The sequence below is a fragment of the Zosterops lateralis genome, assembly GCF_965231275.1.
Source record: "Zosterops lateralis genome assembly, chromosome: 3".
Classification (NCBI taxonomy): domain Eukaryota; kingdom Metazoa; phylum Chordata; class Aves; order Passeriformes; family Zosteropidae; genus Zosterops; species Zosterops lateralis.
This window is the reverse complement of record NC_139764.1, coordinates 67,042,239-67,069,547: the sequence shown is the minus strand read 5'-3', so window position 1 is coordinate 67,069,547 and position 27,309 is coordinate 67,042,239. Positions and strand designations below refer to the sequence as shown.

Here is a 27,309-nt window from a genome sequence, read left to right as displayed (position 1 = left end):
TAATAATACCAAAAAAAAGAGTGACGCATAGTGACTTGAAAGCCAAGAGTTGTTCATGTTTTGTCTTTTCCATTTATGAGGTTTAGGGTTTCCAGCCATTGTGGGTTAGATGTAGTGCTTTCAGAATTTCATATGGAAGAAGGAGATGAGGCACTTGAAGTAAACATAAAGTATTGTGCTAAATACTAATACTAATTTTTACTAAGGTGAAGACACCTGTCTACGCAAAAAAAAAAAAAAAAAAAAAAAAAAAAAAAAAAAAAAAAAAAAAAAAAGAGAGAGAGAGAATAGCTACAAAACTCATTTCCTGATATGATTTGTGTCAAAATACTCCCTCTATGTCAAAGTTTTGATTTGTAGACCTTGTCCTGTACTGAAGCGGGAGATGATGCCTTGCCAGACACACCTGGCCTGCTACTTTCTCAACCCATCACTTGTGGTAGCTGACAATGACAAATGTGGCTGAGCAGGTGGGAGAGCAGCAGCAGCCCCTCCTTGCAGTCCTGTCCTGAGGCCCTTTGTGCCTCTCACAACAGCTGTGCAGGAGTGGAAACAAAGTGGTCGTATATTGGGGGCCACTGTTCCACGTTTTCAGCAGTAAACTGGGTAGGACGACAAATACTAAGTTTAAACATAGCTAAGAGGGAGGGAAATATCTATACCTGAGAAAATGTGTTGATTAACACTAATGATTTTGAAAATTACTGCATTCTAATACTGCTTTCTGGTTAGATTTTCAAACATATTCCACCAATACTGTATAGATATCTGCAGCCCATGTTTACAGAAAGAAGCAGTGAGCTATAAGCAGCAAGGCTCTTTGGGGAAGGCAGAAATATCTAATGAGCTGGGGAGTTTTGCTAGTTCCCTACTGCTTTTTGCTCATGCTTGATGGATGGTTGTAGACCTACTGGCAACTCTCCAGACCAGCCTTGGCAACCATGTGGAACATATTATCCTCTTGGGCAGAACTGCCAAATCTGTTCCAACCTTTCCGCTCAGCTGTAAACCCAAACGCTTAAACACAAATCACTTACACAACAATATGCTCTATTGTAAAAAATTCCATAAAAGGCTGGAAAAGATACCAGTGGATTTATCCTCTCCACTGGTAGGATAATTTTGTCTTTCTTGTTCCAAAATGATCATATTTATTTATTTATTTATTTCCTTGTGAGTGTTTGGATGCCATGTATAAAGGCTGATCAAATTTATGGAGTTGAAATATTAACAAAACACTTAGAGATTTTTGGAGTGACAACAAGAAATTTACCTTCAATTTCTGCTATAATGCTTTTTCCAGACTTAGCTTCTTTGATTCTGTGTTTTCATGCATCAAGGAAGATCTAATCTCCATTAACAGTAGATACCTCATATAAGACACTGATAACTCAGTCTAACAAAAATTTTGCCTGGATAAACAGCTTGGTATTTTTAAAGAACTTTCAACCTTTCAGTCCATTTTGCTGTGTCAGTTTGGAGTCATTGCCGTAATATATTGCACTCACCTCAAGTAACTTGCTTCCCTAGACTGTGCAATCAAATTTTTAAGTATGGTAAAGCCCTGTAAATTGTACCATTTGCACAATCCTATGCAGGTGTGGCTGTTCATTGCTTTAGAAAAGCTGTTTCACTTCTGTATGCCACTCTTGTCAGAGGTGACCATCACAGCCCCTCTGATGATCAGTCATTTGAAGACCACTCCCATGTCTGAATTTTCAAATGTTGAACCCTCCAGTGGAGGTGTTCTAAAGCAATAGGTCAGCTGTAGGTTGCTGGTGGGGTGCAATCTGGGGGTAAGGGAGGTAAAACATTCCCTTCCTATCTTCATATCTTCCTATCTTACTAGCAGCAAAATATGATGGGCTTTATGCAGGGGAAATGCACATCCCTGGGTCTGCAGATAGCCACTTGAAGCTCTTGCAGTTTCACCCACTTACCATCACATATATACATGCTTCCAAAATCAAAAGATAGAGCCTGAAAAGAGACCTAATTTCTTCTCATAGCCATAATTGAGAAAATTATGTTAAAAATCCAAAGTCCAAGATCAGCACAGTGGATTGGTTTCTTTCCCTACTGGCCTTAGATGCATCACCAGATGTCTTTGGAATGAAGCATTATTTGACATCTCTCTTTTAATATATCATTAGAAGAGTTTACGCTGTCCTGGCTATTCTTCCAACACTTGGGTGATTTTCTATCCTAACAAAATGGACTGTGTGTCTCTTCAGTTTTAGTCACAGGATCATGTGACAGATTAATGTACTGGTTTTATGTGGCTGTCTGAAATAATTTCTTCTGTCTAGTTACCTAAGGACATTGTTGATCCATTGATTGTGTCATTCAATAAGCTTTTAATGACTCATGGATTTGATTTGCACTCTATGAATAAGCAGAGAGAAGTTTTGAAACAGAACCTCAAGATATATATGTCGACAGAAATTAAAGATATGAGCACTCTACCTTAAGGCATCATTAAAAAGGTTTTAATGTTATTTGATTTTGAATTCAGGGCACAGGCCAATGAAAATTTCATTAATTTGTATGCTGTGGGAACTACATTTACCAAGCTGATTTGAGGGATTTGCATAATACAATGGCCTCAGAGCATCATATGGGGCCTGACCCTTTCTTTTCATCCCTTCTGAAGCAGAGTACTTTTTCCTTTTCATACTATCTTGTCCATTTATTCAGATCTTACAGCTTAGTTAGTACTTAGACTATAAAAATCTACCAACCAAACACAGTGTTATTATTGCTTTCAAGTTATTATTGCTTCCAGCATTGTTAGCAGAGTTAACTTTAAAAAGTGATGGCTTTTTAAAATGTTTAAATCATTCCATTATGTTGATAAACATGTAGATATAGAAAAATTTAACTTTGGGGAAGATCAATTCTTCTAAAAATCTGCTACAAAAGACATTTTGCATCTGTGGCTCAAGATTAAGGTAAGATGTGGTTATGGTGGAGAGTCCATAAGTGATAAATGCTATTGCATCTTGGAAGGAGGGAGATAGCAAGTTCATAATCATGGAAATAGAGGATGACAACAATAATAATAATGTGGAGTAAATACAGAATTAATTTTTAACAGGTCATTGAAAACTGACTGAATGCAGAAAATCTTGTCTAGCTATCAGGTGTGGTGGTTTCCACTGCAAGAATTATTGGAGTAGGTTGCCTAAAAATTTGAGAATAGAGAGAATGGTAAGCTCCTCATACCATATGGTCCTATCTCTTCACAGGCACTTCCAGCTATAGAGGTGTTGGCTCATTTCTGCCCCAGCAAGCTTTGGCCAGATCCACACATGTCCTTCTCCAGCTTTTAGGCAAGGCTTCTTTGTCCACTTATTCTAATAAAAGTCACATTACCAACCATCAAGTCACCTTTTCCTAAATTGAATTAATTCATTAATCTAAGGCGTTTCTTCCTGCTGTAATTCAAATTACATCTTTCTTTCTCTAAGCTTTTCTTCCCCCAGGCTTTCTCAGTCACATTTTCCTGTTTGCCGAATTCATTAGTCTTCCAAACTTCTCCAGAAATTTCTGAATCTTCAGGAAGGTCCTGTTACTGCACTCCCCATGGGCATCTCTGATTCCGTTTTATGCTATCAAACCTTTAAACCTCCTTTCCATTCTGCACTTTTCCTCTACCTTTCACTTTTATTTCACTTAAGCTTTTTCATTCTTCCTTTTTATTCAGCAGTAAATGACCTGAGCTTAATGGCTTTTAAAATCCTTCAGATTAGCTATCAAAAGGCAATTTGAACTCAAACAGTATATTAGGGTTTAGCTTTTAGTTTTTATTCCTTACTACCAAGAATAAAGGTTCCAAGAGAAGAAACACCAATCAGGAATGCACATTTACTTTCAGACTGTTTCTTCCTGATACTGTAAATTTCTTGGTTTTGTTTTTTTTGTTTGTCTTGAACCCTTGACTTCAGCCTTATTTTTGTAGAAGATAGGAAAGAGGTCTTCTGTTGTGTTTGTAACCTGAGGATATAATCACCTCCTAACTTATATATTCTGCTCCAGAAGCTCTCTGGTGACTGCAGTCATCGGAGGCAGATGTTTGACAAGCTCTCTATCTTGTTCCCAAGTCTTCCATCAGAAGTTTCCCTTTCATCATTGGATCAATAGCATCATTGTCACTTGACACAAAGGGGACAATGATCCCATGAGACAAGAGCCTTGTGCATGTGAAAAGAATATCTGGGAATGCCTGGCAGTCTAAAACCACTTTTGAAAATTTAATATTAAAAACTAAGCCAATATGTGTTCTGCAGAAACCAGCCAATTCTAAGCACACTACAGTGGCCAAGCCATAGTAATTTTCGTGTGCTGAACAGCTGCACTGTCTTCTTCCCACAGAAATAAAAATAGTAGGAAATATGCCATGGAACTTGACTTGATGTATTTGTATAACTGAAAACTTGATAGTGGTTGCAACAATGCAAAATATGTGAATATTATGAGTCCATTTTATGAAGAGATAAACTAAGGGCAAAGGTTTATGACTTGTCAAAAGTAACACATGGTGGAGCAAGGGGTTCCAGGCTTTACTCCTGCTTACAAGCTTGCAAAGAGTATACTAGTGCCTAGCTCTTGCTATGTGATTAAAATACAGTATTAACTTCCATCATTTTTTTAGTGTGTTTGTGTCCTGATTGCCTGCTAATAGGTAGGATTAGTTTTACTGGGCTGATTTTTACTCTGGAGCTAAAAATGTTTGACTACTATTACTAACACACAGCTTTCTGTATGAGGTGATTCTGAGTTAGATTGAATATATGGGAAATTTGTAACAGTACCTTGGAATTCTACACACTCTTTCCCTGGTGTGTTGTTTCAACCTTCTCATGTTGTTCCTTCACAGCAGGAGACTGCCATGCAGCTGAATTGCTTTGGGTAACACATGTATATACACTCACAGGGGTCACTCACCATTGTAAATTGTTTATATTATACACAGCACTGTATTCATAAAGGGGAGAAAGAAATGTGTTTGAATTTATAATTTTTTTTCTCCAGAGGTATACAAAGCTCTTTCCATATTTCTGATGGACTAAAAATTTTCCACATGTTAACTCTCACAATACTGCATGAGGAAAGTGTTTTGAATCTGCAGAGATAATTTAAGTGAGAATTAATTTTGGCCAGGATAATTCATTAATGTATTGATCTTGGCCCTACTTATGATCCTTCTTCAGCAAAAAGCTGCTGTGGTACAAACACTGCTTTTGCAGTATATTGAAACTGAGCATTGGTGTTAAAAGTCAGACAATCAGAGAGCAGAGGAATTCCTTACCACACAGATTCCAGATCCATCAAGGCATCTGTTTGCATTGCCATTACAGTTGCAAGGAGAGCATTTTCCTGAGCTGGTACGATAAAATCCTTCTTGGCATCCCTGTAATGAGAAAAAAAGTATTTCCTATGCATATGTAGCTGGAGAGTTAGGTTTGGTGAGAGGAGAGGGAAAGCAAGACTACAGCCATCAGGTCTCCCCAGAGCACACTGTAGAACCCCATCATAGCAGACCACACACACACTGCTGAACTGGAGTCTGTTCTTTCACTTTCTGTCCTGGTGCTTGGTTTTTTGCTTTAGAGTGTTAAAGCTGTCAGCATTCCTGCCTGTGTCCTGTCCCTGACAAGCTACGGGTGTGGAGCTGGCAGATTCTTACTGCATGTTGTATAGAGGATGAGTTAGCTAGAAATCAAAATCCTTATTTGGTAAAGAAGGTGTATTTATAGGAAAGGAATAGCTTTTACTGCAAGAAGAAGAAAAGAAAAGAAAAGAAAAGAAAAGAAAAAAGAAAAGAAAAGAAAAGAAAAGAAAAAAGAAAAGAAAAGAAAAGAAAAGAAAAGAAAAGAAAAGAAAAGAAAAGAAAAGAAAAGAAAAGAAAAGAAGGAAGAAAATTTACATCAAAACTTTGATGCGATTTGGATGAATAATCTATGGGAAACAGAAACATACTTACAAAGATCAATGCCCTTCTGAATAAATATGTGGCTTTGCCTGTTGTATGTAATTTAGTAATTTTGATAACTTACCAAAGCTCAACAAAATGGAAGAGAAATTGTAAATATCTGGATCACCCTCTTGTGAATAATAATTAAAGCAATAATATAAGGAATCAGAAAGACAAGATGTTAAGATGCCCTTCAAAGGCTGAAAAAAAAAAAAAGAAAATTAAAGAGGATAGTTTTGGTTTTGTTATATATAAATTTTTGTTCTTCACCGAGGAACTTATCCCTCATTATACAAAGCTGGTGAGATGTACACAGGCTGACCTCAGGAGCAACTTCTGTTAACTCTGGTACCCTGTGTCACCCTGCTCACCCTGTCCAGTCTCCCTGTGTCACATGTATTATGCTAGATTCGTGAACTTTTGGATCATGAATATGTTACTCTTCTCTAGGCCTTGCAATATTGTTGCAGAGCTGATATGAAGACACTGGCATGTCGTTCAGCACTCCAAAAATCATTTGCCACACCAGTGATTTGCCAACAATGGTGTTTCTGCTATCACTTACAAACAGCTGTCACAGCTTAAGCTATGCCAGACTTTCCTGGAATATTTTTTGTAGCTCTCTGTACAGAACTTTGTGTATTATGTGGCTCTTGAGGTCACCTACCCTTGAAAAAGGTGGAAAAGTGTGAAGTTCAAGTAACTCAGTTGGTGTGTGTCTTCTTGCATTCGTATGAACTAAGAAGCTTCTTATTGTATTGCACTGATCAAATCAGGATTAGCTTTCCTTTGTACCTTCCTACTTCTTATATTCCTGGGTTGCCCTGAAATCAAGGATAAGGTATTTTTCTGCAGTGTGCAGCTTCTTGTGCCCAGTGTAAGCTATGGCAGAGCAGCAGGTATGCAGTATCAAATATAGACCCACACAGTGATACCTCCCTTACCTGCAGAAACTGGCCTGTGAGCAGTGGCCCCCAATGTCCCTGCTGGTGGCTGGGGCTGTGCCAGCCCTGGCATTGTGCCATGGCCATGTCACTCCTGGGACCTGCACTCCCATGTCTGCAGTGTGCTGTGGTTACAGCTGTGGAGCACTGGGTAGCAAGATCCAGCAATCCTGAGTTTTGTCTGCCTGTTAACTTCATTCCTGAGTATGGGTAGGTCCCTCTACCCAGCCAGAGTAGCTGCTCGCTTAGAAAACAACGTATCTTAGGAGATGAGTTTAGGCTTTAAAAATGAAGTTTAGAAATGAATCATTAGTCCAGTCTTATGCCAGAGAGCTCTGAGAAGTTGAGATGAACATAAATGGAAAACTCAGTTGCCTCTGCCATTCTTGTGCATAGAATTTTATCTGGTTTGTTTTGGAAACACTTTCTTTGATAATAGCTCCTAGGAGGCAAAGTTTTCAGACCACAGACTCTTTGGGACAGCAGAAATACTGTCTATTTGTACTGCTTGTTTCTTTCAGTTGTTTAGTCTTTACGCAGTGGTAGGACTGGCTCCCGCCAGACTAAGGATTGCAGCTGAATGATTACACCACACACTGTGGAAGGAAGACAGTTTCTAAATTGAAAACAGGTTTTTGTCCCAATGTCTGCCTTTGCAATATTTCTTTCCACCCATACAGATCTAAAGCTTGTTATATTCTCTGATGCCTCAGAGCTGGTGGGTGGTCCTAGCTGTGCTCCTCTGGTGTCTGCCCAAAAGCTTTCTTGGTTTTTCAGGTCTGAGCAAAATAATCTTTTACTTAAGACAGTGAATGTGGACAATGTAGGAATGCTTGTAAAGGTGTCTATGAAAATCCTTTAGTCAGCCATAATGATAATCTCATTTATACTTCAAATGATGGTGTGCCTGCACTGCAGCCATGAGTGAGGTTCCATCTAGTCCACACATCCAGCAATAACAAGTTAGTCCAGGTCAGTGCCACATCATTGGTTTGAGCGTAAGGGCAAGGGCTGCACAGACTTTGCTAAGGTCCACTGGGAATCAGTTTTATTTAGCAGACACAGTATTAGCAGACACACTTCTCAGTTCCTCAAGACATCTGCCTCAAGTCTGGATCCCTCTATTTTAATTGTCAGAGCCCCTCCTCAAAATGAGATGTGGGGAAGTCATCTGGGTATTTTTTTCATAGCCCTTGCCCCCCATGTTATTCAATTGAGCACAAGAAACTTGAAAGGTGCTGATGCTGACTATTTTAAAACAGTTCTTTAAACCATGGGTTGTATCAATGTAAACCAGAAATGAGGTATTGACAATCAATGTTACAAGGGACAAGGGAAAGAAGGGAAAATGGGATCCAGATTGTTTCCATTGGGGTCTGAAGTTTTCTCAGGCATTCGCAATTATTCTGATATATTTTTGTTGCTCCTTGCCCTACTAGTGATAATGGAGTGATTGGTTGGTTGTTCCAGAGCTTGAGCCAACATCATATTTATAAAAAGAAGTGTCAGAGTGTTGAGCTAATTGAGGGATTCAAATTGCTGAATGTTCTGGGAGCACGAAATTATTGCACACAAAGCAGAAACAGGGCTGGAACAAAATGGAAATACCCTTCCTGCAAAATCGTTATGTAGGCAATTGAGTGAGGAACATTTCCATCCACTGTCTGTTTCTGAACAGTGAGGACAATTAGGAGGCCAAAATGTTAGGTCTGCATTAGCAATTATGTCTTCACAATTATTAGGTATTTTTTTCCCTGAGGGACAAAGTTCGTTCCAGTTCAAGTTGAAAAGTCCAATCAAATGTTGGTCTTGCTGATCTCCCAAAAATCCCTGCACCCCTGGGGCATTTATTCCCCCCCTCCTGCCCTGCATCTGGATTTAATGATTACATTACTTAAAAACAAGAACCAGCTGCATGCTGAAAGTGCTGGAGAGCCTGTAGTAGCTTTCTGCTTCTTCAGACCTTTCTGCTGGTCTGGGTGTAAGATGGGACTGAAGATGGAAGACAATTCACATAGAGCATGAATTTACTCCCAAATTATATTCAAGTAGTTCCGCCAATTTTATTGTAACTGTTCCCAATCTGCACTTGCAAACTGAGGGCAGAACCAGGTCCCCCATCCCTTCCCTGCTGCCAGCTCACAGGAACGACTCAGCCGTGCTGGGGTGCTTGTTTGCTGTGAACCTGCATCTTCTGGTTTGCCTTCCCCAAAATAAGAGTGCTGTGCTGGTAACACAGAGTGTTCTCTGTGGTCACATCTGCATTGTCCAGCTGAAGAAAGGCAAGGTGTGGTTTTTAGGCCTTGATCTTGACAGACTGTGATTTTCCTCCCTGTGACCAGGCCCAGCTCAGGGCATGGCATCTGTTAGGATGTGCTCCCAAGAGACAGTTTTTATAGGACTACCCTTCTCTTGCCAAACACAGGGGATGATCCAGCACATGGACACAAGCTGTATTATCCTGTTTGACTAGGAGATCCCAATACTGCTTTATTCAGTACTTCAGATGTAGCCATTGACTCTCTCATCTAATGGCAAGACAACATGTCATGTATCTTTAGTTACTACTGGAACTTGTGGCTTGTGAATATATAAACACAAAAGCTCTCTTCCATGATAAAAAGCTCCCTTGGATCTGCACCAGTGCTTATTTCCAGAGTTTCCTCCCAAGTGCTGAGGTACACAAAAGCATGCATATTCAGGGTTAAATGGTCTGTATTAGGACATTTCAGCCTTTGTCACATCTAAAATACTATTTTCAGTCCTGGACCAGGAATCCCATCACATCTGGTCCAAAACAAACCCAAAATAAAAGGATGGTGCTATCCTCCAGGACCACTGTAAAAGAGGAAACAGCTGGTGCTCATAGGGAACTGAATCTGAGGAACAGCACTCCAGGTAGTGGTCATGGCACATCAGCTGGCAAGTCACTATGAAGTTCAGTGCCAGTAGAGCCTTGTTTGTAGCTCCCAGCAGTGTTATGGTCTTTGCTGCTAGAGAGAGAGTCCAGAAGTGTGCTTCCTTCCAGATCTGAGAAAGATCCTCAGGGAGCTACATGGATGTTCAGGCATAACGGAAAGGTCAAACATGGTATTACTTAGTAGATTCTCACTACCAGAGAGAAAGGTTTGTTCAGGATAGTAAAAGTGAATGCAATCTGGGCACAGCTGAGCCTGATAAACTTATGGGCTCCTGATGAAATGAGAATTAACTTAATTAACATAATATGCTAGATCTATATGCAAAACCACAAAGAAGTTTTATCCTATATTGCAAACACTGTATTTTGTGTAGAATGGTGATTTTTGATGGCAAGAGGGAAAAATGCACGTTTTCTTAGTTTCTGGGCAGCCTCCACTCATTATTTCTTTATGTCCCAAGAGGGACATAGATAAATGACTCTACCATCACTTGCTACTCAAGCCTTAGAAACTGTTCCTGATCATGTTCTTTTAGCCTTCAGTGGAAGGGAATATAATTAGTTCTCATTACCTGTCATCTGGTCTTAGCCAAGTACTTACATAGCTATCTCTGGTTAGCTGACATCCCACAGTTTGTTTACCTGTTTTATCTTGATGCAATTTGATTTGCCATACAGTTTAATTTTGAAAATACATTTGTGCATTCCAGTTTTCACTGAGAGAAGAAAAGAAAACAAACAGGGAAAAGAAAATAGAACAATGTTGCTCCTCTGATGTAACAGGCATTGTATCAGGCATAGATAGATACCTGTAAAAGTAGGACACATAGATAATTTAAGTGCATGTTTTCAATGCATTGATGAAAGCAATCAGACAAATTGAGTGGAGAAATGTCCCTTCTTGACAGCTTCACATCAGTGTGTAATGTTTATCTATCTGGAAGGAGCAGTTTAGACAGAGGTTTGGGACTCAAAGTTATATCAAGTCTCTGAAACTCTATATCTTTTACCATACAGAGATGAGTGAATACTCTAAACCACCTCCATCCATTTTAAAGTCTTTGTCTCTAAAGCAGAGACCAGTCTGCTGGAAGTACATGGCATTACCATGGAAACATCAGCCTTCTGCTCCTTAAGAACATTTTCAAACCCAACCCAAGTATGCTTGCTTTTGTTTATTTGTCTTTATAAGCAGTATTTGAAATTGGAAGCTACAGTTCTGAGGTCTTTTTGAAGATTGTTTGCTTAGGCCAACTTGAGATAAATAGCCTATTGCCCTTCCTAAAAATAAAGATGTTTTCCTTCTTGAATATCTCCCAGTACATTCATTTATGTAATTGTTTATTAGAAATAGGAACATTAGAGAATCAAGCCTGAGAAAGTAGTCCTCTAGCATATATTTGATGTTATTTCAGTTTCTCTGTCTTCCTCAGAACAGGTAGTACTCCTTTCCAAAGAGATTGCTGCTTTTGATCACCTATAATAGGGATTTTACTTTCAAGCCCCAGCCAAGAGCTCACAGAAGTCTTGCCAAGCATTCAGAATTCAGCAGGTCTCACCCAGCACGTCCGTGTGAGCCCTGAAGGGAGTCCCAGGCTGCAGTCCCAGGCTGCAGCCCCGAGGCGCTCTGTGCCCCAGGAGCAGCCCTAAGCTAACACAGCTGTGGCCGTGCTGGTGTGAGCACGAGCTGCCCTTTGCAGCTGCCTGCCTGTGTAGGAAGACCAAACCACAGTGAGCTGGGAGTCATCCACATGGAGACTTCCACATGGGATGCCATGTGGCCAGAAGCCAGCTGGACACCCGCTGAATGGTTTGATTCCTTGTGTACGGAAATGCATCTAAATGGGGTCAGCTGTGCCTGCTGCTCTCTCCTGACTGCACGGAGGGATGTGGAGGGACGCCCATGTGTAGGTGCCAGCTCTGTATACAAAGTCCATGAGATGGAACCTATTGCACATGTCAGATGGGCTGTGCCTTGTTGAAGTGTCCAAGCTGCAACAGCTGTGCCACAGATCTGGCCAAACTACTGCGTCCTGTATTCTTGGAGAAGTGCAAAGTCTCCTTAGAGTCTGTTCCACAAGGCAGTATGTTCAGGTAGAGAATGTGGATGGATATAAAGGAAATTTTGATGTCTGACAGGCCCAACCAATTCTGCCCCAACATGCAGGAAAAATCTAGCCTAGAAAGAAGAATGACCCCATTCTAAGGACACCTAGTTCTTCCCAAAAGGCACACTAAAAATACTGCTTTGCCAAATTGGGATGTAAATAAACAAAGTGTTTGAATCCATGGACATCCTGTCTTAAAATCACTCTGGGCAGGCACAAAATCTATGGTTAATCATTCTTGGAAATCATTAACTACAAAACTGTCTTCTTTACCCTGGACATATATACAAATATACTTCTGGTATTTCATTCATCAAAAGGTACTGAGGACAGCAACATGACTTTCACATCTGCTTTTCAGCTTGGGACATAATTGACTTCCAGTGCATTTAATCATGGATTTTTAATATCCAGTCTTCCATGTGTAGACTGGTGGTCATTCACCCACTTCTTGCTCCCTGGGAGCAAACTAACAGACATTTCAAATTCCTCAGGTCAAAGACGTGTTTTTCATAAGCATAGACACAAAGATTTAGTTCTTCTTCAGCCTGCTGGGAAACCTTATGCAAACAAAAAGAGCTGTGATAACACTGGATTCCACTCTACTGACCCTCCTGCCTTTGGTGACCTGCAGGGGAAACCTCTCTCCATTTGTTGCCAAAATATAAAATCCAGCAGATGGACAGAAAGCACTGTGTGCTACTCCAGCTTGGTGTCAGCCCCTCTACTGATGTGCAGCACACTCAAGAGCCCTGGGGTCTCCTGGGGTCTTTTGTCATCTTACACAGCCAACATGCACTTTATTGATTAGACAAAAGGTGCTTGACTGCTGAAGGTTAAATTTTGGGTTGAAAATTCAGTATGTGTAGTTTTTAGGAGTATCTTTTCATGACATGGCATTTCAGAAGTGTGTGGGTACGAGGGCATGGACAAGGTTAAGTGAGGGAAAAGGATATACCTATATTTGCTCTGCAGGGCCCTGCTGCTGGCTAAAACATACTGGTTTTTGCCCTGATCTCAGAGACCTGGATGGACTTGCATGTTCACTAGAAAACAAATGAATTGCACTTGCTGCAGAGGGTCAGCAGACAGGAAAACCTGCACTCATTTCTCCATTTCTGTTTATGTAGGCAGCTGCTCTGAGCCCACCAGGGACTGAGTTCACCAGGCTGATAAGGTGTTGTTAATTAATGCACTCTGGTGCTCTTCACACCTAGGCTTTTCCACATTTTTGGATGAGGATATCAGTGATGCCAGCTCACCAGTTCTTGCTGAAAATGCTTTGGGACAAAATATTGGCAATACCTGAGAAACACTGCTAAGAAAATTTTGGGATGCAGTTAAAGTTAGAACTATACTGTTTTTATGTGTGCCCATGAGACAGGACATGTTTTACAGGTACATGTATGATATCTGAGCAGTGTGCATCAGCAGGTAATCCATCTTTCTAATTTGGCCTAGCTAGCCATGAAAGGGTGACTCTCTAAATTTCTTAACTAGGAGATAACAAACCACTGAACCCAGCACCAGATGCTTCCAGATGCCTCTGTATGGTTTTCCAAAAGAGTAGGCCTGCCAGAAATAACTGCATGGAAACAGTACTCAAAATATTATTTTCTATTTTGAATATTATTTGGCATTGCTCATCTTCTTCACAGTTTTTGTTCTCATCTGTTTGACACATGAACACCAGACTGTTCACAAGATCATCAGCAAAGTAAAATCAAAAATTACAAAGCAAAACTCTGCATTTTTTCACATAATATCTTGTAAGAAAGAAGCTTGAGATGGTGATCTTTGCCTCTCAACAGCTGAAAAGGCTGAGATAATAGATGGCTGTATTGAACCACTTTGATTTTTATTGCTCCTCCAACAATGCCAGTTGTGGCAGGGAGAGTTGGGATTACATGATCTTTAAGGTCTCTTCTGACTCTTAACATTTCATGACTATATGATCTGATGGATCCTGAAGTGTCTGACTTGGGGTAGAATTTCTCAAATTTTCTCTGCTTTGTTTTGTCCTGTTCTTTTGAGACAAAAAGGCCCATTTCTAGAAGGTGTCCTTGGCTTTTTTACATACAAGTACTTGAGGACAGCTTTGATATTGTTCTGACTGTCATTCATACTGCTGCCACATTTTTGCAATAGTAACCATGTAGCTGTGAATCATTTGTTTATTAATTTCTTCTCGACCTTGTGTTCCAAAAATTTGTATGGATTTGAATTTGCCAAAGGAGGAAGAATACTGCTATAGACAGAGATTTGTGCAGTCACAATTTCTTCAAAAGCACAATGAGTACTTGTAGCATTGAAGAGTTTGCTGCAGAGTATATTCCAATAAGTCTGTTTGTATGTTATGAGACATTGGTTAAATCCATGGCTTCTCAGTTTGTATTTATAGCTCACCCCAGCTTTTATTTATAGGTTACCTTTTAGTCTTGTCTGTATTATATGTCTCTCTGGTTGGCAATGAGGCCTGAATATAATTTAAACAGTCTTACAGTAAATGCCAACTAGATGAGAAGATTGTTCATTGGCTCTTCTTGGGGGAGGCCTCATTGCTTCTCCTGGGCTGTATCTATTAATGGAGCAACTGAACATTACACTAAGGGGTTTGGATCTCCACCTGCCCCCATTGGCTCCCACAGCCGCTCTGTTGTTGCCTTGTTCTCCATTCATGCTTGTGTCCTCTCTGTTCTGCTGTCCATTTGTCCTCCTACTCTTCTCCTATATTTGCTATCCCTGCCCATCCCTGCACCTGATCCCAGCCACTCACCCACTTTATTACATATGCTTCACCTCTAATCTACAAACACCTCCATAGCAATAGTTTCATTAAAATGTTTGAAATTAACATAACAAAAAATATTCCTTCTTGCTGAAGATCAAAGAAAGTGGTCATGTTGTTTTCATGCATGAGCTGCTCTCTCTAATTATGTTCATAAGGATACTGAGACTCAAGAAAATACGTTCTTCTGCTCATGTCTTGTGTGATGATGCACATTACTCTTTCATTCAGTTCCTTGATCAGTAAATGGAGTAATGACCACAGCCATGCAGAGTCACAGAATAGCTGAGGCTGGAAGGGACCTCTGGTAGACTGGTCCAAGCAGGGGTGCCTAGAGCCCATTATCTGTGACTGTATCCAAATGCACCCAATGTAATCCATGGCAGAGCGCACAATGTAATCCCAGTGTCCCAGATGTACCCAATGTACACAGCAGTGACACTCCTCAACAACTTCATGTCTTGTAAGAGAACCACCTGGAGTACTGAATATCCCCACACAGGCAGATGTTTCTGATAGTTATGTTTTGCTTGTTCCAGATGCCTACAGTGAACATAAAGCTGCTTCTGGACCCAAGACTTAGTGCAGTGCTGAAAGAAATATTTTGGCTTTCAGCTAAACAGCCATAGTTTGAAGACATTTTGATATGTGCACAGCACTGCTTGGCATCGTGCTGGCTTTCCCATTTTCCCCACCATTCTTTCTTAGGCTTAGACCTCACTCTTGTATTTGAGGGTAACTTTTATGAGTGACCTGCAATGATTTACTGCCAAAGCATACCAGATACATGAAAAGGATTAGTCGAAGAGTATAGAAAGAAAGAATTACAGTTCAGTGATAAAATTTCCCATGAAAGCTTCAAAGTAACTTTGTAAGGGAACCGTTAAGATATTTGAGGAAAATTTATTTTCTTCGTGCAAGGAAGGAAACATGAATATAGAAAAATCTATTTGATATAGAAGTTGTTTTTTTAAAATATCATCTGTAGCATTTGTTTTTGTTAGATACAATGATGAAAGCATTTTTCTCTTCCTTAAAAAACATATTAAGACCAGGAGCTCTTGCTCAAGGTACAAAGAACATTATTTTTGCTGGTAACTTCCCCTTTATCTGTCCTGTTATTTTCTCTTAATTTACTACATACATCTTCCTAGACAGGTCTTGGCTAAGGAGAAGATTTCTGTGAGTTCTTCAAACCACTGAGGTAAACTATAACTAATTTTAAAAATAAAATGCCCTGGTGATGCCCTTTCACAGAGCTGTCACGCCTCACTCTAAGTTATCATTTGAAGAAATAAATGGACTTTAAATTCCCAGACTGTGAGTAATAAATTCAAGATTGTCTTTGTACTTGAACATATAAATCCCTATGGAGTGACATTTCAGAAGGATCTTTGTCTTTTTCCAGAGAATGAGGCCCTCAGAAGTTAATAACTGACCTGTTGGCCAGACATGCCCTACCATCAAAGTAATCACAGAGAGAGACTGACAGAAGTTCTGCTCTCCATCATGAGATACTCCAAAATGTGCAGGCAAAAGTGAACACTGCTCTGCAATTTATTTATTCTCCATTGATTTTTTCTAAATTTATCTGGGCTTTGAATCCTTGCAAACCAGAGAATTAAAAACAAACAAGCTTGCTCACGAGCTTCCCCTAGGCCTCCAAGCTCTATTTATAATTTCTATAAGCCTTCATTACCTCTGGTCTACAGTATCAAATTCTTCTGAACAAGAAAGGTCACATTCTAACTATTATTACTGAAGAAATGAATTCAGTGTGTGACATCACAGCTAGACAGTTAATTACACCATTTAATAGGACACTACAGCTGTTAGGGAACTGTGCATGCAAAAAGACACTCTGTAGTATTTACCATTTCAAAGGCAGAAACCTCATGCAAATTATCCATTTGCAATTTCAAATTTATTTTTAAAACTGTAAACATTCCTGAGAGGAACAGATTTTTAGCTTAGTCTCCAAATCAATGTTCATGATAGTTTTATAATAAGCACCCTGGTGTAGTACATTAAATCCCTATATTGTCCTTTTAAATTTCTGACATTGTTAACTGTGAAATATTTATTATTTTCAGTGTTCCACTGATGTTGTAAATTAGAAATTTACCAGAAGTTGGTGAAGAGATTTGTGCACAATGCTGTGCACAATCTTTTTTATCCACTTATCTTGATGGGTATCTCAGTTCTAATTGCATTTAATGAGACTGCAAAGCAAAGCAATTATTGCACACTAACAAGGCTTCTGGTTTTTTATTGAAATTGCAAATGTAAAAGCAAATTCTTTCCTGCTTAAATTGTTATTCAGTAGAGCCCTCCAATATTTTTGCATATTCTTATTTTTTAAATGAAATTCTAACACGAAATAAGTTTGATAAAAAACCTCAGTGAATGCATTTGCCATAGATCTGGGCAAATTAATGTAATAATGGAGTGTTGTGGATAAGTGATATGAAATGCTCATTAAATTGGCAGCAATGTATTTTTGTGAATCGGAGTAATTTGAAACTCTAAACACCAAAACAATGATAAATAAAGCAGTGGCACTGGTTGTGAACCTATAATGTTTTTCAGTAAATGAACTGTTTGATAAGTGATGAAACAAATGAAACATTATTTTCTGTTACCAGTGTCTTTTCTGTCATCCCCAGTGTGTGCATCTCAATATTCTTTTTGCCTGCATCCCCAGTGATGGTCCCACCTGAGAGCACAAGGCTGATTTGGAGCCAGACACACCATGTCTGGCCAGTCTGCAGCTGCTAAAGAGTTTATCTGATGATAGAATTTAGTCTGGTTTTCCAAGTGTTGTTAAGCAGCAACTAAACACTAGAAGTTCTCCATTGTTTATATATACGGAGGGGTTTCTAGTTTCTGAGAATTTACTAGGAAAGTTGTGATTGCCTTAAGGGACACAGTACAAGACATTGATTTCATAGCCTTTTAACTTGAAAACTTTACTTTGCTGACTTATCCATGAAAATTTGGATTATTTATGTGTTATCTGATGAGTTATCGACTCATCAGCCTCCAAAAGAGAAGTTTATTTTTGATGATAATAAAGGACAGGTTGTGAAGCTGGTGGAAACTCTCTTCTCAAAGTTTTAGGTACAAAGATGAGAGATCGCTAAGACTGAAACTAGCAAGACTAAAACTAGTTCTACAATTCTAGATAAAATCCAGCTGGCAGGAAGACACATAAAAAAAGTTCCTTCTATGCAGCAGTGACAGACTCATGCAAAAAGAGAAATAGCTGAAAGCCAGATGGCTTTATGCAGAACAACAACGTTATCTTTTACCTTGACCAAGTAATTGTATTAAATTTTTAAAAATTTCCTGTGTTGAAAAAGTTTCCAGACTGTTATCCCTTCCCCAGCTCAAGTGGAAAACAAACTGCCATTCAGCAACAGAGATGGGGTTGGATCCAACATAAACATATCTCAGCTAGGCATTCTCCATAGAACTGCACAGTCATTTTTTTCCATATACAGTGGGAAAGACAAAGCCTCTGCTTAAAAGGCATTCGTCTCTAAAAAGGGGGAGGGCTAAAGTGTTTTAGCTGTCTGGAAGATGGCTAAGAATCAGAGATTAATACCAGTCTCTAATTTACTTAGTAGTGCTTTCACTGAGTGAAAAACTTACTCTTACAGATACTCACTGTTGGAAACAGAAAATCTGCAGTTGAAAGGGTAGCTGCTTGATTTTCCTCTTTCAAAAAAGTGCCAAGTTTATTCAATTTACAGGAAGAGGGAAAAATCGACATTGTTTCCTCATTAACCACCCTCCACCCAGTCCCCATTTACATGAAATGTACATTCTGAGTCACTGAGGCTCTCAGATAAATGAGACATAATCAGTTGACAAACTACAGTACTCCCTGCGAGATTTACATATAGCGACAAAAAATTCAAGGAATGAAAAAGAAAAGTGGGTTTTAATGCAAGTACTAATGTGCTTGTGGGACACTGTTAATACTGAGAGGGTAAATCTCAAGCTTCGATTTCCCCCTTTCCAGATTTCTAATATTTTCTGGTTTGATTTTGTAGCTCTTTGAAATGCTGGAATCACAGCAGAGAAAAACAGTGATCTGGTTGACCAATAGCCATAGCACCAATTAGAAGCCTGTTAGAAAGAAACCCAAGCTAATGTGAAAATCTTGAAAGATGAAGGTAACCTGCCTTTATCTCTCAATGCCTCTGGGCTTGTTTCATCACAGACATAGTCTGATAACGAAAAATAAGTTTTCTGTTGGCTCAAAGAGAGGGAAGAATGGATGTATCAAGAGAAAAACAATTTCTTTTCTCATCCCACACAGAAATCCATCACCAAACACCCTGAATTAGCTGGTGCCTTAGAGACCCTGTTGAGCCTCTGCAGCCTATCCTTGCCATTGACTGGAAGTAGAGAGCCACAGAAAACCACAAACTTGCCAAAGGCTGAGCAGGGCACACAAATTTCCCCTAACCTTACAACATGTCTAGACCTCCAATACCTCTTAACCTGCCCCTGAATGGATCTGTGCCAGGTACTGGTGCTCTGGACACCTTGCCAACCCTCAATGGGTCAGGCTGTGTTGGCCTTTCTGGGGCATGAAGGACTTTATTATCCAGGGTAGAGAGGGTTATATTTTGTCATTTTGTCCTGCCAGCTTATTATTATTATTATTATTATTATTGATACTGGATCTGGACAACTGCTTGCTTCTATAAAGTGCTTTTGAGGAAGGGTCCCTGGAGGCAGGAGTGGGGAGCACAGCATAAAGGAGTCATGAATGGAAGGCTCCCTATGGCTCTCCATGGCCTACCATCCAGGCTCAGAGGTGAAAAACCACAGTAGGAAACCCTAGGACATACTGGCCTCGCCTTAGCCAGTCTGTTAATCTCTTGCCACTTAGAAGGTCTTTCATAAAAGAGTAAAAAGATGCATTGTAGGGTGGTAACAGGGTACTACAGAGCTCAGAAAGCATCTGGTTTAGGTGCTGGTTCTATGTAGCTACTTTTCCACAGGCAGCAATGGCCAAAGACTGAACGAGCTAATTTTTATTCATTTTGTTGGGTAGGCAGTATCAAACAATGGTTCTAAGTCTTACAGTTTTAGTTAAAAAGTCTATTTTTTGCAGAACATATTGAAAGTTGTTCATTCAGGTAGTCTTTTTTGTTCAGTAATTATTGAATTATGTTTCAAATTAATTATATTTGAAATTAATTAAGGTGCGCCAGTTCCTCTCATACTCCCTGGCTTCCATATTTCATGACCTAAACAATAATATTTGAGTTGTTCTTACAGTCTTGTAAAGTTGGAATAGTAATTTGAAAAATATTTTTCACAACCCTCTCTCATTCATTGATTCTTGAATGCTGTGGGCTTGGAACTGTTTCTTGCTGGCTTGTCACAAAAAAAAGAGAAAAAAAAGGAGTTCTAGTATTTATGAAGTATTTATTTCAAGAAAATAACTATATAAAGAATTGCAAAATACAGCTAAACAGGAACAACAAAGCCAGATCATATTTACTGTACTTTAGTCAATCTGTTTTCATTGTCAAATACACACTTTATGTATCCTTACTGACAGTTAGGAAAAGCACTTTGAGATTTTAATGACAAAGAATTAAGTTTCAAAAACTTTGAAGCTCTAACAGCTTTGTGTATAATGCTATTCAGCAATTGTTGAATCTTGCATTAGGATGCATAACCCAAACATCCCCAGCTCATGGTGGTGTGTGAAAATGGACTGGGATCTGGTCCAAACGTTCAAGAGGACCAATTAAAACATAAAACCTGAAGGGTCTATATTTTGGTGTTTGAAATCTAAGTCCAGAAGCAAGTTGCAAATTCTCGGTGGCTGCTTATATGTTACTCAGAAACTAGACCTCTTTTATGCAGCTCTTGAACACTAAAAGCTCTAACTGTTATCAGTTTAAATCAGGCCAAGTTTTTCTTCAGAAAGCAATTCTTTCATTTCTTCTCATGCCCCTTGGAAAAACTGGACTTTTAATTCCTTCCTTGCTTTCCGTGTTCTGAATAGGAGTAGGCATAAAATGCCCTTTATTGGTTTTCACAGCCCAGAATAATCTTTGGGGCACTTTGCTGGTACTTGCCCAAAGCTTTGTGGGAATACATTGCAGTGGAGTTTAAATTTTGTTTTCTGGTGGGTGTTTTGTACATCTTCTTGAAATGGAGAAAATTTCCAACTATGCATCTGCTCTGTCTTGTGCTTCCATTTGCTTCAGCTTCCTATGATTCAAAAGGTTTGGGGACTGGTGGCTCTACTCCAAGCAGCTGATTTTCATTAAAGTTTTGATGAGAAACTTAAGTTGGAATCACAAACATCTGTGGTAAAACTTCCTCCCCACTAATAGATCTTTCTCAGAACATAACCTTGCTGTATCAGAAAAAAAAAAGCAGCTAGAAATCCAAATTGCCCATTATAGGAGTTAACCTAACATAACCTCAAGGGTCTGAAGTGAATTAATTTAAAGATCTGCTTTTCAAAAGTAGATGCAGGTCACATTAGCTTAAAAGAATATAAAGGTTCCTGTTCCAAGCTAAAACCGTTTTTGGCTCACACCTCAGGATTAGCTCTTCCGCTGCTTCTTGTAGTACTAGTTTGTTTTGAACATATCAATGCTACAAGTAAAGATCAATTTGTGGTTTCTCTCAACAGTTTGCAAGATATTTTGTTCCAAACTTTTTGGGGAAAAAGAGTGAAGACGATTTGGAGATAGTTTGAGTCTTTGTTAATAAGTGGTTGAGACTTCTGATTGCTGTCATTTTATATATTTGAAGTGAACTATTTTAGAGAGACTTGTTTGTCACAAATCCCATGCTAATCATTGCTTATTACTTTAAAGAACCAGAAAGCAAACACCTCAAATACTGCTTCTTGCATTTTATCAGCAGATACTGGTAAAACGTGGGAAAAAATTATTGTCAAACATGTAATTTTAGTACACAAGCTCCATCAGACAACTTCCGCCTCTTACTTTCTCTTATAGTAAATGGCTAATTTTGACTCGAATATGATAATTATTTCCTTTAAAGGACTTCTCCCTCTCTGCCCTTCCCCTGAGCCAAAAACACTGATGCTAGAAACAGTTTTCCTCTTCCATCTGTCCAACAATATCATGCCTTCCTTCACTCTGGGAATTGGCTTCCTGCCCTGTCCCAACTTAATTTTTTTTCTTTACTCTTAAGGCTCTTGATTATCTCATTCTTGCTCTAATTTTTTTCTCTCCTTTGTCTTCCTACTTTAGTTTACTTCCTTTCCCACTACTTATTTCACTTCTTTTCATGGAGGACATTTGAGATTATCCTTTTTTGGCTTGGCAGATTGTCTCCACAGAATGTCTGTCTTCCCTTTCTTCCTCTAATCCTTCCCACACACATCTCTTATACTGGTCTCTGGCCTCTTGTAGTCATTTACGTCAGAATGAAATGAATATTTTACTGGATGTTACCTTATGTTCATTTTGCATTGAGAAGAGTGACAAAAAAGTGTGGATCACAGGGAAGCATTTGTGATATCCTCTAGTATTTGAAGTCTTGTACCATTTTTTATTCTCACCTTAGACTCTGTAAGGAACTTCCTTGGGGAAGAAATGGGGAACAAAATCTACACCTATATAATTAAAACAAATTTATCAGTGGAATTTACAAACACAAAGGTTGACAGTGGCAAGCTTCAGACCCAAATGGTAATGTATGACCTGCCTCTTAGTTTGACAGTGGGATATAACTGCTCTCAGAACTTACTCCTGGTTTTCAATTTTACCTCTGTGCCTCACCGAACCTGGAGGTGTCTCACCATTCCCTTTCCTTCTGCTGTGTCCAAGCTAGTGAGTGGAGCACTAAAACAAAAATCTCTGATGTTTGCCACTTGCTTGTCTGCTTTCATTTGATATCTTCCTGTTTTAAGTCCTTTGCTTCTATCTCTTATGAATCTTCCTTATAAAATATTTTAATCTATCCTAGCTTGGAAAAACCAATCTCTGACTTCACGCCACCAACTGCTGTTGGGTTGCATTAATGAGCTGGATCCAACGCTTTGCGCTCACTCTTTTTCTCTCTGTCTCCCCATAGACATCAGGATTTGGCATTGTAACATCTTCTCCCCTCCCCTTATTATCTTTGTGAGCCAAGAAACTTACTTGTCCTAAATAGCACACAAGCAGTTTGGTACTTAAGAGTATTTTTCATATTGATCTGCCTCTTCATGGATAAACCAACACAAATGAAAAAAAAATCCAGTGCTTAATCACTTTTGAAAATAAAATTTTTTAACTAACTTGTAGGTTAAATTTACTCACCTACACTTTCCAATTATTGCATATGCCACAATTATTTTATCTTAATTTATTAGACTAACAAGCCTATTGTTAATTTTTTTGCCTGTTTACATACTTACACGATAAGTTCCAATTTTTTTCTTATCTCCCTCAGAGTTAGCAAATTGGATTGCAAATTCCCTCAGCTATCTTCAAATTCCTAACACTGTAATCCTTCTCGTGATACTTTTCTGACTAATTTTAATCAATTTATGGGTAATTTTTTTTTAAAGGAGAGGCAGATATCTTATTCCATGGTGGTCACTAACAATGCTCCTTATGTAGGAAACACAACATTTCATTGTGGGGAATCTAGTCCAGTTAATTTAAACATCTGCTTTAGCTGATTTATAAAGCTGTCCTGAAGCAAGCATCCAACAAAAATCTTTAAAGAGAGACTCCTTTGAGCATTTCCAGGGAAATTAGAAGCTTAAAAAAGCTATTCTTCACTATTCTCCCTGTATGGGGAAACAGGGTTTGTACCTGAAGACAGTCCCTGATTCTGATTGAAACATTTAGGAAGAATTTATGTGCCTAATTTAGGTGTTCTGGATCATATAATGATTAAGAATGAGGGCACCAAGGTAGCTGACTTTTCCTGAAGTAGAGCTCAGACCCATGGTACTCTCTGTGCATGGATACAGCATATCAGCATAGCATTAAGGATATAGTTAGTTCTCTTGTCTTAAGAGGTTTTCATTCAAATCCCAGGGAAAAATTAAAAAAGAAAAAAAAATAGAAGACAAAGTTCCACATTAACTTTAATTCTGATTTTCTAAACCACTTCTCCCAGTTCCTCCCAGTTTAGGGTTGCCACATGAGGTAAAGGAAGAGGATTGGAAAGCTGAGAAATATTCACTAATATGTATTTACATTAATTGAGATCTCCTGTTCTTCTATAGGTTCATAATATCAAACTCTTACCAGGATTTAAGAACATCCCACCAGTTACATCTTGGAAACTCCCACCAGCATGTTTTCTGTTGCAGCTGACTGCCACCACAGACCACAATGAAGCCCCATCTGTGGCTTTGCAACTCTGCTGCATGAAACTGCCCCCTCTGTATAATTTGGCACCATTTGACATGACTAACAGCCTTGTCTGCCTGGGAGAGCTATAGGCCTGAGTCAATATTTAGACGGGGGAGCTGAATCAAACCGCGCTGTGTCAGGGAGTTTACTCTGCAGTTCACTGTGAGCTGTGGGTTAAGCACTCCTGCTCCAAAAGAGGCTAGTTCAAACCTGCTGGGATAATCCTGCTCCTGAGGCTGAGCAAGGGGAGGTGAGCTCTGGGAGGGAGAAGCTCTCTGAGGACCAAAAGTAATATTCCTTCCTTGGGTGAGAGACTACCAAACCATCACTCTCCAGCCCCTACACGAACCTCCAGGCTTAAAGCTCATTCCTCAAATCCTGTTACTAACCACACACATGGATCAATGAGTAAGTGGGCTCCCACTGTTACAGAGCCATCCGTCCTATCACCAAAAAAGCATCCTACGGGGCCTCCTTGGAAATTGCCATGGAGGTGGGGTCTGAAATATGCAGCTAGCAAGGGGTGCTGAAGTCCCTGCTTCTTCCTCATGAAACCATAACATTCTGCAACCAAGGGCCTTGGTGTGATGATACCAGGCACTGTCATCCAGTTGTAACATGGGATCCAGAGTCTAAGTGCTGCCATTGCATGGGCTGAAGTAAACTACCACAGAAACACCAGTTATTGAGTCTATTATGTTGGCCTGAAGAAAAATTTAGGAAGGATTGAAATTGTTGAATAAACCTGAAGTGTCATTCCCCTGCAGTGTCCAATATATCTCATAGTGCTTTCCCAAGGTAAAATCTAATATATTTACATGAAGAAATGCGAACTGTGTCTTTGGGAAAACCATACTATATTATCATATCAAGAAAGACTAATAATCACTTATGCTCATTATCCCATGAAAAACAGCTACAAAACCCATCCAGCTCTTAAGTCAGGCATTTCATTGAGGGACTTTCCATGTTGTAAGCAACAGGTGGCAATGCAGCTTCTGGGGCTGATCCAAGACCAGAGGAGAAAATCTGTACAATCCCATATCATAAAGCCTGTCCAAAAACTGGGATGGCTCCTGAGAGTCCTTATGCTGAGCAAAGCGTAGTTTTTAACCTTCAGTTTTCTCACACAGGTCATGTTTCATGTGGACTCTCTGGCAGGGTGGGCAGGCGTTTCCTGAGGCTGTCCAGCTGCTTGGAGCAGGGAAATGAGCTCTGCCCAGCCCCGCAGCAACCCTGGCTGTCTGAAGGCTTTATGCACTTATTTCCATGGCTGTTAATTCTGGCAAGTGGAGGATAGGTGGAAAATCAGCCGTGTCATATTGGAGATTGCAATCTTGATATTGTCACAGTGACACAGCTGTGTTAATCTTACCTCATTTTTGGATGCTATGCTAGGAGAACTACTCCTTCCCTTCCCATGACCTTATGGAACTCAATTAGCCTCCTACTTTTCATCTACCACGCATGAGATATTTACTGTGTTGTGTCCACTGTTCCACTTCCAAACTTACTCCATCCCCCATGTATGCTGGAGTAATTTATTATTTCCTCAAGCTGTACTTTTGACTAGCCCATTCCCGATGCAGTGTTGCTAAAATGAAGAATATAAATCAATCCCAAAATAACAGGAGTTGTGGGAAATTTTTTCACTGTTAAATTGCTTCTCAGGTCTCTCTAATTTCATTTGTCACTAATCCCAACCACATAATTTTTGGAACTTAAAATCTCTGCAGGTGTGTTCTCTGCAGGCAGTTTCCTAGACGCATTTGCTTTATCATCCCCTGCTTTCACTGTGAAAACAAACTTCAGATTTTGGAGGCGGATAGCATTCAGAGGCAAAAGCACAAACTTCTACTGGACTGAGTTTGCCATCAAAAGACAGACTCTTTTGGGAAATTTCAGTGAATTACAATTGCAGGAACTACAAGGCAAGCAGAAAAGTGTTGTGACAATTAACTCTTGTAAAATAGCTCTGTTTGGACAGGCCTGTTTAGTTATGTTGGCAGGAAAGTCAGAGACATGCCAAGCCAGCTTCACTGCAAAGTACAGCAGCTGTCTGCTCGTAGCAGGCAGGGCATGTGTACATTTTGAAGTCTGAACTTCTCCAGTACCGAAATGCAACATCTCAGACCACCTCCCCCCATCCCCCCCAAATCCTCCTGTATCATTTTAAGGCTCAAATGATTGAGCTAACATTAACCAGATGGGAGCTTTGACACAGACAGGTGAAAACAGAAAATTGCAGATGCTAGAGAGAGAAGGGAATTACTGTACCTCAGCAAAAGGCACCCAACTTCCAGTAGCTACTGCCTGCTGCTGCCCTCTGATAACAGTGGCTTCTTGCGTGCTGACCGCTGAGCTACCTTCAATGTCAAACTGAAAAACGCTTCCCTCACTCGAGGCTGTGCTGGAGGAGAAGCATCTCAAAAAGAATAATACAGGAGAAATGAGGGGCCAGACGGAGATCAAAGCCATTTCCTCCCCTTACATCCAGCAGTGGTCTTCTAGCGTCTCAGTAATTGTTTACCCTCTTCTGCAATCAGCCCCCCTTGGCTTAGTGGTGCCTCAGTTATTTTAACTTTCTTTCAGCATTCAGTTTCCAGATGTGACACTTCAAGGCAGTCTAACCGGATCCCGATTTAAAAGAGGGAAAAAAAAAGGAAAAAAAAAAAAAAAAAAAAAAAAGGAAAAGAAGAGAAGAAAAACGCTTTTGCTGCCTTCCTCGTTCTCTCTCCGTGCCTGTGGCTCCTCTTTTTCCCCAGAGGCTCCAGCACAATAACATACAGATGGGCAGTGCTTAAGCAGAGAGTGTCAAACAGAGATTGTATTCCAGGAAAGCACGGCTAGCTCTCCAGCCACCTTATCTCCCCCTGTCAGGATACAGAGTGACTCTCCGTTCAGTGCTCTGGCTTCCTTCACATGTTCACATCATTCCCTTTTTTACCTTTCGTGTGGAGACCCTCCCACTCAAACTTTACTGTTCAGAAAGTGAGGTCACCCTTTCCTCCCTCTCCATGCCAACCCCCCACAACTCCATCCCACTGCTCCAAATAAGCCATTGACTCTCCTGACTGTTTATTTTTTAACATCTCCAGTTTATTCAGCTGAAAGCAGAAAGGTGCCAAATTTTTAAAAAAACCCTCGCTAGACTAGCCATTCCTTATGTCATGGGGGAGGGGAGGCTGTGGGCGGGAGGAGGAG

At 39.8% G+C, this 27,309-nt stretch overlaps 1 protein-coding gene across 2 annotated transcripts in view; it reads right to left on the bottom strand.

The window, feature by feature from the left end:
* LAMA4 (laminin subunit alpha 4) overlaps positions 1 to 27,036 on the bottom strand; it is a 97,355-nt gene extending 70,319 nt beyond the window's left edge. For both annotated transcript variants that reach the window (XM_083856013.1, XM_083856014.1), the window contains exons 1-2: positions 26,383 to 27,036; positions 5,312 to 5,413 (exon numbers count right to left, since the gene is read on the bottom strand). In XM_083856013.1, the coding sequence (XP_083712139.1) occupies positions 5,312 to 5,413; positions 26,383 to 26,583 (303 nt within the window). In that variant the 5' untranslated portion in view covers positions 26,584 to 27,036. The remainder of the gene's footprint in view (positions 1 to 5,311; positions 5,414 to 26,382) is intronic.
* Between the last annotated feature and the right edge of the window lie 273 nt (positions 27,037 to 27,309).